The sequence below is a fragment of the Colossoma macropomum genome, unplaced genomic scaffold (assembly GCF_904425465.1).
Source record: "Colossoma macropomum unplaced genomic scaffold, Colossoma_macropomum, whole genome shotgun sequence".
NCBI classification, from domain to species: Eukaryota; Metazoa; Chordata; class Actinopteri; order Characiformes; family Serrasalmidae; genus Colossoma; species Colossoma macropomum.
In genome coordinates, this window is record NW_023494792.1 from 27,637,552 (window position 1) to 27,651,157 (window position 13,606).

At 38.6% G+C, this 13,606-nt stretch overlaps 1 protein-coding gene across 1 annotated transcript in view; it reads right to left on the reverse strand.

Moving 5' to 3' along the window:
• The window catches only part of LOC118812062 (lysine-specific demethylase RSBN1L-like), a 59,097-nt gene that overhangs the window by 12,017 nt on the left and 33,474 nt on the right, over window positions 1-13,606 (reverse strand). The window contains exons 4-5 of the mRNA XM_036576749.1: window positions 3,439-3,576; window positions 1,982-2,124 (exon numbers count right to left, since the gene is read on the reverse strand). Coding sequence (XP_036432642.1) covers window positions 1,982-2,124; window positions 3,439-3,576 — 281 coding nt within the window. The remainder of the gene's footprint in view (window positions 1-1,981; window positions 2,125-3,438; window positions 3,577-13,606) is intronic.

Below are 13,606 nucleotides of genomic sequence, written 5' to 3' on the forward strand. Positions count from 1 at the left end.
AGAGAGAGAGAGAGAGAGAGAGAGAGAGAGAGAGAGAGAGAGCACGAGAGCACAAGAGAGAGAAGATACTGAGAGAGAGAAGAGATAGAGAGAGTGACTCCCTGTAAATGGCTCATCTTCATAGAAAGCCACATCACTAAACACAGGTATTCGGGGGACTACTTCCGAGCACAGTGTGGCTGCACAGTAAGACGTTTTAAGGAAAGGGAGAGAGGGGGAAGAAAGAGCCACAGGTAACAGAGAAAGCTTTGAACTGACACTTGCCCTTGTCACTACGTGCTGCCGAGAAACATGGGGGATAACATTAGGGGGTGGACTAGGGCTGAGCTGATTACTACATCTGACATTTATCGTTTATTACAATCTTTAGAATCAGCACTTTAACTTATCATCTTGTAGATAAAAGGTTTATATGTGATCTTCAACACAATCAAACTCTTTTGGCTTAATATACAGTTAACTGCTTTACTGGAGTGGTAAAAATAAATTGCACTTTTAGGGCTCAAAAAAAATACAATTTGATAGATTTGATTTTTAAAATGTTTTGTTTTTACTAGTTTGGTTGAATTCCATGTATGTGTAAATTAACTGTGGATGTGTGTGCTTTTAGACTAGCCTAATAATGACAGCTAGTGTGTTTGTTTTACAACTAATAACATTACAGGTGCACAGAGACAGACTGAAGATTTAGACTGGTATTCACACAGACAAGACACGTCAAGCCTTGAGGCGGAAGGGACAAAACAGCAGAAGACCATTTTGGGTTCCACTTCTGTCAGCCAAGAACAGAAAGCTGAGGCTGCAGTGACCACAGGCTAACCAAAACTGGACAGCTAAAGACTGGAAAAACATGGTCCGATTAATCTCAATTTCTGCTGAGGCATACAGATCAGAATTTGGCTCCAACAGCATGAATCCATGGACACAACCTGCCTTGTGTCAACAGTCCAGGCTGGTGGAGGTGGTGTAACGGTGTGGGGAATGTTTTCTTGGCACACTTTGGGCCAGTTAATACCAATCAATCATCGTTTGAATGCCACAGCCTATTTAAGTATTGCTGCTGACCATGTGCATCCCTTCATGGCCACAATTTACCCATTTTCTAATGGCTAATTCCAGCGTGATTATGCACCATGTCCACAGAGCAAAAGTCGTCTCAAACTGGTTTCATGAACATGACATGAATTCAGCGTTCTTCAGTGACCTTTCCAGTCACCAGAGCTGAACACCTTTGGGATGCAGTAGAACGGGAGATTCATAGCATGAAAGTGCACCTGAAAAATCTGCAGGAACTGCATGATGCAATCATGTCAACATCAAACAGAATCTGAAAGGAATGTTTTCAACACCTTGAAGATTCCGTCATAAAGAATTGAGGCTGTTTTGAGAGAAAAGGGAGGCCCTACACAGTATTAGAATAGTGTTCTTAATAAAGAGCTTGCTGAGCGTATGTGTATCTTGAAAAAATCTCATAATCAAAGAAGTCAAAATAAATAAATACATGTGCTTATTGCACTGCTTAAATCAAACCCTGCTCCATGCGATCTTAAACCTGTTCTGTTTATACATGCATTTTTCTATCTTTACATTTTCTCATCATTGTCAAATGTTTGCACTGTCTGGAAGCTCCACACACTTTATTTTTGTAAGGTTCAAATGTTTGGTGTTAATATTTCATTAAAAATCACATTCACTTAATGAATATTCTGTGTACGAGTTCTGTTTCTGTAAATTTTCACATAAACTTAAAATTTCTAGCAAATGAATATTGAACCATATATCAGTTATTGGTCTCTTTGTCTGCTAATAACTGGCCCAGAAAAACACACTTCGGTTAAGCTTCACTCTCAGTGACACCACTTTTTTATCCAGCCTGATGCATGACACACTTGCATTGATCTGTACACAGGTCAGCTGTTAATCTGTCATGCTGTGAATAGTTTACAACATCAGTTCAGAATGTGTAGTGAGAAAGTCATACCTTTTCCTTTTGAAGGGAGACTTTGGCATGTCAGTGACAGGAATCATCTGCTCTCCAGGACGAACCCACATGATGGGCCCGTCATCACTCTCTGTAGGACTCTTCAGCTTCAGACTTGAAAACGTTCCCCACGGCAACGTCCGCTACACACACGCAAACACAAACACACACACACACACATTTTAAAAAACAGCGCAAATACTCTTCTTCCACATGTGATTACATTTGGTTAAATAACACAGTTGAAAGGAAACTGTGATCTGTACAGTACTTTGGATTGTTTATCATACAGTGTTGATGTCAGGGAAGCACCAATTGCATTTTTTCCTTCTTAATTTTAAAAGCTGTATACCTCACTATGTGGAATTGCTTGAGATTACCCTTATATGCGCAGAGACAACATGAGCTGAAGCTCTGCAGAAGTGCCGTGTGTGCTTGTGTGTGATGGAGTTAGAAACAATATTGAAAGTGGATTGCTCAGAGGTTGAGCATTATCTACTTGTTTCATATCTTCAATCCGACTCTAAATATTACTGTGGTATATGATATTACGGGAGGGGTGAAAGTGTTGTGACGTAAAAGCATTTATGTCACTTTTGTGGCATCTCGTCCAGCGCTTTTTCAAAACCGAAAAACAGTCAAAAAGTTTAGTTGGCTTGCATGTTCACAAAATAAGTGAAAGCAACGCATGACTTTCAAGCTATCACTCAATAAATGTCAAGCCATTTATCTAACAACTACTAAATGTTAAACAGTGCTGCCATCTAGGAAAGAGGAGCTGGTTAGCATTAGCTTAGCTAGCATGATCATATTAGCTTTGCTCACAAAAGAACATATGCGATTCTGGCTATAGCACCAACACAAGTACAAATGATAAAGACTTAAATCAGAGGGTCTTAAATCTGAGAAAATCAAGCAACCAGCACTGAAGTGACAAAAAGGTGAAATTAAACCTGCTTTGTGGCGTTTGGACTGTAGCCTTATCAGCTAACTTAATGCTAGCTTAGCATTAAACCTGTTCAGTGGTGTCTGGGAGTGTATCATTTTTGCCTAAAGCAACAACAGCTTAGTTAGCAGGCCAAACATGTCACACACCACAGCACAGGCTAGGTTCAGGCAAACTAACACTAAAACGACACCCATTTAGAAGATATATTTCCAGTGACTCACTGGAAAATCATTTCTCCACAAGGACAAAGTTACTACCACTACTGCTACTCCTAAATCTACTTATTGGTTAATAAGAAGTCACTTTGAAATTTTTAGGTCTTTTTTATGTCTATTTTTTGGGTCAGACTCAGCCACTTGGTATGTTTTGGGCTGTTTGGATATGTCTGCACTAATGTATGTTTAATCAGACAGCTTTCTCCAATTTATTTTTTGAGACCGTGATCTTCAAAACCCAAAACCCAAATCCTCCAGGACTATACGGTACTGAAAATGTGTATTTTACTCACTTCCAGGAAGGGGGACTGCTGTAACATGTTGAGGAATTCTGGGAAGTAATCTCCCACCTCCTCGTCCACGGCCCCCACCAGACTGATCTGGCGCATGGCCCCAGCGCGGTACGTCCCATGAGAATATGTTCTCTTTACCTAGAGCCAAGGAGAACAGAGAGAACACAGTCAGGACAGTAGTAGGGAGTGCAATACAAACACTAGACTCATTTTATGGCATGATAATTATGCAAACTGTGTGTGTGTGTGTGTGTGTGTGTGTGTGTGTGTGTGTGTGTGTGTGTGTGTGTGTGTGTGTGTGTGAGCACACGCGCATCAGAGAAAGCGTGAGAGAGAGAGAGAGAAAGTGAAAGCAAGAGAGAGAGGTTACGTGAGAATATGGGCTACAGAAGCATCTTCCAGGCAGCAGACAGTTCAAGCGCTGCAGTGTGAGAGATTAGGGCCTGCCTGCTGCTAATTCCCCAGAGAGAGGCCAAATACAGTCTCTGTCTCTCTCTCTCTGTTTTTCCTCCTACCACATCAACAATGCTCAAATTTCACACGTCTGCTGTACATATGAGCATTAGCAGTTCTTGTCTGTCTGTCAGAGCGGTGATTGATGTCATCTATGAAAATAAAACTCAAAATAAAAATCTGTCAAAATAACTCCACAAACAACTACCACAAATGCCACACTGCCTCCACTGCTATGATATTATAATTAGCACGCCAAATGTGCCACACACCACAGTCCCACTCCTCACAGTGCTAAGTCCTCTCTCATCTGACCCACCATCTCAAAAGGTCACACAGAAGAGGAATTAACACCACTAAAGCTGGATCACCCTCTGAAATTCTCTAAGCAACAGAGGATAATATGAGTTTTTTGGAACAGACATCGATTCTGATATATCTACCAGTAATCAGATATTTTTGCTGATATTTTCAAAATAAAAGCATGTAAATACCATCATAAAGGAATTAAGAGGTTAAATCAAGAAGGGCTGCAACAATTAGTCGATCAGTCAATAAGTCAACTACATGGATTATAAAAAAATGTGATGTGGGATTTATATTGTTGACACATCATTGTTTTTTTTTAATAATGTTACTGTGTGTTATTGTTAATGTGTGTAAACTGCACAACAAGAACAAACTGTGCGAAGCACAAAGAGAATGCTAAAACAGACAAACTCAGTAAAGCAAGACCCGCAAAGGTTACAGCTCGCAATTCACACTATACATAGCAGAGATAGCGATTCACAGGAGCATAACAATGATGCACAAACTAAATAAAGGCATCCAAATTCCAACACATTTCCTGCTCCTGCTCATGTTGGCCTAGTGCTTTCCACTAACTAGCCAAAGTGGCTAATGTCAACCCAGTAAAGGTACTGTTAAGCTACAGGTTGAAAAACAATGTCTTGTGGAAAAGAGGAGCGTTTCAGTGATGCTAAGGGCAGTGGAGTAAAATTAATGCCACACTGAGGGAGCTGCTGAAAAATGAAATGGTGAGACTCCAGACTAACGCCATGCAGTCATCCCAGTGAGGATGATAATCGTGTATTGGACGATAAATCTGTTTTAGTATTCTTACAGGATGAAGTTGTGTATGTTGTTAGCATTTAAATCTGTAAACATGCAGTCATAAAGTCACAAATGTACAAGTTGTTTATAAACCATAAATATACTGAGGATTAATGCAGAAACCTTTAGCCAGTGATGTATCAGATGTCGTCTAAACAGACTTGTCCTACTCAGAATCTTATAACAGTGACAAAAATAAATCATTAAACTTGTGCTACAACTGAGAAAATGCAAAGGGCAATAAGGTAAAAAACAGCCAGTAAATAATACATGAATGACACATAAGTTATACAAAATCATTTTTCATTTATTAACAGTGTGTAGATTTGTTTTTAATAAATTAATAAAGCTTTTTTTTTACTCAGCACCTAGTTTATAGCTATCAGATGTTTGCTTTTTCAGATTACAAAGAATTTCAAATGAGAAATAAATGTAAGAGTAATGTAAACAAAATCAAACTTAATATTTACATGGTGTTTTTTGAAATGCAGGTTTCTTGCACCCTTACTTACTAGTTATTTCTCACTAAAACAGAAACAAATCACTAAATCAGTCAATTAACCAACAAAATTATCATCAGCCTATAAAAAAATATAAAATCTTAGTGGTTTAAAATGAGCTAATTAGTCTATAATAAACATTGAACAGTAGTTAATCAGGTAACAGTTAATTAACAAAGTGAGCCCTTTCTTCTCATGTAATGTATTTGGCATAAGGTATTTACACACAAAGGTGTTCAGGGTGCTTTTCTTAAGTTTTATTTTCTACACCTTCAGAACTACAGAAACTCTTTTGACCTGCTGGAATTTGTCTGTCCCACTGATTAACAAAGTTTGTAAAAATGTCATACTCTGCTGACAATTTAAACTTTGAATAGGCTACGTCCACCATGTCAGAGTAAATATTAATACTATCTATCAAAGTGATTCACATGGAAATGTGCACTGCTTGACTCCGAAATCAGTGATGATGAATAGCTAGCGAGCAGGTTAAACAAATTTGCTTACAGAAGGTGCAGAGATAAAGTTCTGACTTTGGCCAATAAAAAAATTACTAATGTGCATAGTGTCCACAGTGTGCGTCACTCTTTCTCCTCCCCAGAGGAAGAGCGGCATTTGCTACAGTTCCTTGTTCTTTTTCCTTGTGCTGAGGGACTGAGACACCAGCATGAAGCAGGATATGGGCGGGCCTCCCTCCGAGTGTGAGTGCGCGCATGTGTTCTGGACCAGTGGCCTGGTCACTCTGTTCCATTTCTGAGTCACCACTCTGGAGCCACACTGTGTGTGTGTGTGCGTGTGTGTGTGTCAGACAAGAAGCAGGCATCAGTCAGTGTTTGTATGTTTGTGAAACTGAACAGCAGCAGCACAGAGCGCTACAGGGAGAGCTTCTGAATCAAACTCACAGAGCACACCAGTGTACTTTTTTCCCTTTAAGTTAAAGCTGATTACTTTGTCAAACTGACGTTGGCCAAAATTCACAAACTTGGAAAAAAAACTCAGTAAAGGAAATGTAAGTGTACGACTGTGTGGAACTGAAGAATTACACTTAACATGCAGACCTGATCACAATTAAACGCTTGCGGAAGCACTCAGGCAAATATATGAACTTGGCATCTGGGTTCATCCTATAAAAGTAAACTGGGGGGGCTTATAATATACATGCAGCCTCACTCAAATGATTAGACTTGTTTTCCTGTGGTTGCTCCTAAATTCTAGAGGTTTTTTTGGGGGGCTTATTTGGTGGCACATCAGGAAAAAGTTATATACGAGAACTTATGAACCTAAGCTAAACCATAATTTCAGCAAAATTGAAAACAATCAAACCTGAAAATACACTTATTGTTACAACCCTAATAAAAAGCCAGTTGTGACAGCCAGCCCCAAACAATGTACCACACTATTTCACCGAAGTAGTTCTCCATCACTCTTGAAAACAGCTGTTAATTTCTTATAATTAATTATAATGCATAATTGTAAAAGCTATTATCAATTATACATTTATAATTAGAGAGAGAGAAAAAAAAAGACCACAACAGACTTAAGCACTCTTCAGACAGAATTAGCTTTGCATGGAGAGGTGGGGGTGATGTAATTTTACCGGTGTTTCTTAGTGATTTTAGTTCCATTTGAATCCACCATGTCAGCCATTTTCACAGACTGTGTTAGTAAAGATTCTGGTGGCTTTTACCTTCAATAAAACGAGCCACAGAAATAACCCCAGGTTTTATTAATCCAGTGCAAACTGCCACGTCGGTAAGAACATTATCAATTCTGTGGAGGAGTTTTCATATTTTTCTTCACTATGGGGGCACTCGAAGAAGCATTTAATTGTGCTCTTTGTGACTCAAATCAAGCCAGTTTGTACTGTCCTACCTCAAGTATACAACCCTAACACTATGTCATGTAAAACATCAGAAAAAGCGTCAATTATCCCAAGAATTAGTCATGCTAGACATCCTGTGGTAAAACTGCATTACTTCACCTACCCATAGAAAACTAATCCCGAATAGTATTGTAATCAGTAATCATTTACTTCTCAGATATTGCACTCATTTTGGCAGAATAGGAGAGTTTTCGCATCTTTCGACTTCACCAACACTAAAAGCTTACCCTTAACCATACAGACACCGGTGCTAGTGGGTCACAGCAGTCTGAGTTTAGCATTCTACCTCATTTTACACACCTGATTCCATCTATTAGCTACTAAAACATTATTTTTTGTACAACTTTAGTGTCTGTTACAAAAATCCCTTATTGGCAGGGCTCTATATTTTCAAGCATACAAAATAAGAACTGTGGAGGATACCAGTAGCAACATAACATTACGGTTATGCATTATATGTTATCTTGACTGACAGACGAGCAATTTGTATTCCTGACATGCGTCCAAAATCTAGGACTTTTTATTTCTAAGCTGTATGTGTCTCTTGGCTCTTGGCAAAATCTACTGTTCCAACCACAAAGCACATATTTTGGTTTTGGATGAACAGCAAATTCCAAGTAGTTGTCATGATGTAGCCAATATAGGATCAGATACAGTATATACTCTCATTACTGCAAATCAAACATTACAACCTCTTAGCATGTGAAAACTTCTCGATGTGATTTGCAGTAGATTATTGCTGAAAATATTCAAAAATAACCGTCTGTGAAAAATCCAGCCACATTACTGATTCACAATCTACACATCTCAGGTTCTGGGATTAATCTACCTCCCTAGAGATACTGGAATTATATAAATAACTGTCTTTAAAATCATAACTTTTGCCGTGTGACCAAACAGACACAGCTTATTCCGTCCAGTTATACTGTGTCTCAGAAACTTATACTGTGTCTTCCACCTGACTTTATAAAAGACAGTGTCTCTCTGTCTGTGTCCTGGATAATCCCTGCACACCACTGTTTAGCTTCTTTCCTACTCAAACGCTGATTCATGAAAAGTTCATTAAGGCCAACTATCAGCCAATGAGCTGAATTATGCAAGTTAAAGCAGGGTAAATATACAAGTAAGCTGTACAGAGGCACTGCAGGAGTTGGAACAGAGTGTACTGTAAATTGTAGATTGAGTGTCATCACCAGAGGGCAGTAATTCATTACATGATAATTTGTTATTTGCCCAGCATTACAAAAAAAACAAGAACCACTACCAACCCACACAGATTAATGCTAAACTTCACAAGAATTATAACCAAATAAAACTGTGTATCAAAACTCTTTTTACCCATTTCATTTTAATATATTCAATGTGCTCGCTTCAAAGCAAATCTGCATGGATTTATAACAGGTATGTGCTGGTAAGACCTTTATATGAAGCGATGCCCTTGGTCAGAATATCTCAGATCAACGCCAGCAGGAAGGAAAGGACAGTTTAGAAGTGCCAGTCAGTCAAAGGGGTCACTTAGCTCATGTATACAGTGTTAGTAGCCATTTAATTGTGTTTGTTAGCTTATTTATAAAGAACTGAGCCGCATTCAGATATACAACTGTAAAATAACCTTGTATGAGTTTGAAAAGATGACATGGAGAAAATAAAGGTAAATTGCTGTGTTGCACTAACATTCACATTTATTCATCAGATAACTTTATTTGTACTAAACACTGTATTTTTCCATGCATGTAATAATGTAATCTACTATTTTTCCACTCCAGCATTTGGCTGACTTTGACTGTGATATCCAAATCAGTTAGCTTTGTTACACATGGGAAAGCTGCCTGATTCTGGGCAGAATCTCCGTGCATGGAGTACAACCCAAAAAAAAACAGAAAAAAAAACAAAGTCTATGAATGAAACATGGAACATTCAGCAGCAGTCTCAAACAACTGACACCATATCTTATAATTTCTAGCACTGCCAAGCCTGTGTGCGTAACAGTGAAGTTGATTTGAGTTCACTTTAACACAGCTTGGGGAAGGGTGCCATTTTACTAGGAATTTTCCAACTGTCTGTGTACTCGGAAGATCCACTTTCAGTTTGTGTCTGCAGCCTGTAAGATTATATAATGTGGTTACTGATGCTTTAATAAAAAAGATCAGATAGCTAGCCAGCAAGTAAGCAGGCAATATGTGAGTGGGAGAAAAACACATGGCAGAGGGGGTAAAATCCTAGAGGAGTTTATTCAAACATAAATTAAACCCATTCAGGCAGCGCTCATGTAGCATATTAGAACTACCACGTTCCACATGCAATTAGATGTTTGCTTTATACTCTGATGCAAAAGCAGCACCTCTTTATGTCTACAGTAAATTAAACACCCCAGGCTGTTATTACAATATAAATCATACACAAAGAGTAACGGCAAGTACTGTGTGATGTAGATAGATTTAACTGATACTGATACATGATTGTACAAATGCCTGATATCACTCAACACCAAGAAATGTCCTATTTAATCATCTTTCTCTCACATATGACACTTATGAATCTTAAAATGGTGCTTTTTAGGGGGACATATAATACAGTCTAAAAAAGTGTACATATACTGGAGATTGACCATAACAGATCCATTATCAGATTTATCTTTACAGATTTATCTTTACAGACAACTGAGTACAGGATTAATGGACTTTCCTAAGTTGGTCACCATTACTCACCAGTGAATAACTGCTTTAATCTTAACCACTAGAACAGAAATGAAAAGTCTGAATCGTCATAAACTCCACAATTACATCTGGATTTGATAGAATTTCTGTGTGGAACTGAAGAGAGCTGGTCTGGTCGATTGCATGCGCCTAGGCACGAAACAAGAGAGCAAAATCAAGCTGTGTCATATGCTTATTTGATTTGCTAAAAGAAAAGACTGGCTCGTATCTGAAGCATCCTCCTTTTTCTCCAGCATAATCGCACTGTGGTCATTATGGGAGGAACAGAATATGAAGAAAACCACTTGGATTCCATCAGACCACAATATGCTACATGTCAACATTGCAGGCTGCTAGTGGTGATGTCCAGGAATCGGCCCACAAACAAAGAATTCAACACAATGCGGTGGCCAAGAGATCTCAATCCAATTGATCACGTGTGCAAAGGAACAGAAAAAGCCCTTCAGGAAAGAGATTCATGGCTAGTCAACTCAATTCAACGCAGGCAAAGCCTGAAGTCAACAAGTGCCACATGTTGTTGTGTATTGACAAAATGAGGCTGTTCTGGGGACAAAACGGTTTGCAAAGCAATATTACAAATAATGTTTTCTACGCTGCCCGTTTGTTACCTGAACACCTGTTCTGCTAATAAAATTTGCCATCCTGATTTAACATGTAAATTAATTCAATTAAAATCCAACACCCTGATTTAACTCCAGTATGGCAAGTTGGGTTTAGTTCAGTTCTCTTACTTAATTCACTTTTACTGGCCAACAATCATTGTGTGTTATGCTGATAATCTGCTTGTTTGGGTCTGTTTTGAATTCTCAAGTATTATTAGCCCCACAAACGCACCCACAGCTGTTTACCGTTAAACTAACTTGGCTGATAAATGTAGTTAGTAAAAAATAGATACTGGCAGTAAATAAAACAGTTAATTATAAGCATTTTCAGTGCTTCTAACTTTACTCCACATTTACAAAATATTTTGCCCTACATGAGAGCACAGCCATTAGTTAATGGTTTTGTAACCATCCTAAGAAAACTTGTCAAGTCTGCTTGCATTATCTTTCACGTGTATTAAAAAAAGGCCTTCCTTTCAGCTGGGTAAGCACTGCGTGTGAGCAACTGTAATCTTAAAGCTCGGCAGGCCAGCGCACTGTCTAGGCGGGTCTGCTTTCACGCACTGTAAAGATTATCGAATTTCACACTCCACAGTTCCCAGATCTGTAATTCGGTAGTGAACCAGAACGAAAGACACTGTTTTGCAGCAGGCACAAATACATACCCCTCACTGAACCCTGAACAGGAAGCACCGCGATGAACAAAAGTAGCTGCAGACATCAATAAAAGAAGACTGAACATCCAGTTCATTAAAAAGCACTATAGCTGGAAACATGCTACACTGTTCGAGAGCATCATTTTAGAGAGCTAAAAAGGCAACAAAACAACTCAGCCAGGCATTTCAAACAGTCCAGACTGAATATGAGAAGCTCAAAGACTTCCACTGCTCTGATAAAAGAGTCACAAGAATAAACAGGTTACTGGTGGGCCTCGCACATTTCCTGCCTCTTCTCTGATGAGATGTGTTTATTCCTCAAGACATACTTTGGGGAAGAATATCACATATCCAAAATGCTACATAAGCTGGAAACTGCTGTTCCTGGAATGACAGACCCTGCACAGAGGGCATATCTTTGTTGTCGGAAGAAAACCTTGCATCTCCATTTTTGACGTTTTTCAGTTTTTGACATAATTTGAAAATACCTGTCACCCTTTACATTGTATGTACATTTCATGATGAATGGACTACAAGAAATGACCTAAAATGACTTGGAAAAAAGTCTGGTACCGTTGACTTACATTAAAAGTAAAGGATGTTTTTTCTTTCTCCTGTAAACTTACCATTTTGGAGATAAAAGGTTTTCTTCCAACAACGGCGATATGGACTTTAGCTGCCTGTGCATGTAAAGCAGAACGGAGAACAACACAGAAGATAAGCCAATTATCATCATGTAGCATCAAAGGATGAGGCAGGTTCAATATGAAAAACTAAAAAAATGTATTTCAACCATCCCCTTCATTAACTAGGGCACCGCTCCCCAATCCCTATCCTAGAGGACCCTCCTGAACATCCCTGTCTAATAATTAGCTGTGTAAACAGGGATGCTCCAATATGAAAGCTGCTGCTGGTGAAAACAAGCTTGCTATGCAAGCGGAAAAACAAAGAATGCCGGCAGATTTACTAGCTAATTTCTCATGTTAAAGAGTTGTAAGAAGTCCCAAGAAGTAACTTAACATCCCATCAGTGCTGCACCACAACCCTCCTTTAGACTCCATTTTCAGTTGTATTACAGGTAATGTTTTGGTTGTGCAAACAATGGCAGTTAATACAGTAACTTAGTGATGCTTGTCATACCTTGTAAAAAAAACAGTGTAAACTGTATTGTGACAATGATGTTGGGCTGAAAGATGAATTTTTATATAAAAATTGCAATTTAAAAGATTTTCAAATTATAAGAGTTGCATGTTTTCATTATAGTAGTACAGTAAATAGCAATAAAGTTTAAACTGGGAAATTGTAACCTAATAAAACCGAGCTTATAAACCACATGTAGATGAATTATACCAATCAAAAGCAACCAAATATCCATGTGAACATGACAACACAACCACAACTAACTGACAGTCTGGCACAGTGAGCCCGTTGTTTGAGCCTCATTAGAAAAATGGATACGCCTGGAGCCTTATTTATAGAAAAGAATCACAGTTACAATACAGGTTTAAATAAAATGCGAGCCCTACATTGATGTTATTAATAGTAACAGACGCAAGCAAATGTTTCCCCTTAAGGACATCAAATAAAACTGTACACCCTGTGAGTTTAAACCTGGGCTACAGACAGTCGAAAAAGAGTTGGCAACATTGAGGCAACTGCTGAACCTGCAATCAATCATGCTTGAGCATTGACAAATAAATGCAGTGTACATACAAAAATATACACGACCACATAAAAGTGACAGGTCTGTGAACACAGTTTTCAGAAAGGAAAAACACAGATTTATCACAATAATCTACTGTAGAAACATACTGAAGAGTCTGCTGATACTAAGAATGTTGCTGCTAGTTGTTGTAGCTCATTGAAACACAGCTCAGAAAACTAATCAGAAATTTCAGGCATTACTTTCTACAGAGAAAGTTTAACCTTTTGAGAATTAAGGTCTGAAACAGCAAGGCAATGATCAACAACAATTTTGCTGCTGCTGTCCTTCACAACAAACCTGCTGACAACAGACATAGCACTTTTGAAAAGGCTGAAGACAAGTGATGCAAATAACAACAAGGGATATCCCGATACACACTAGGGATGCGAATTGAGGACCGACTTAATGTAATATGGGTAAAGTGGTAGCTGCGTGTAAAGGAGGCAACACCAGCAACTTCATGAAACACAAATACAACATTCTATAAATCTGAAGTGTAGCGCGTTTGCTTTAGCAGAGGAGCTGCTGCACCCACGTCTT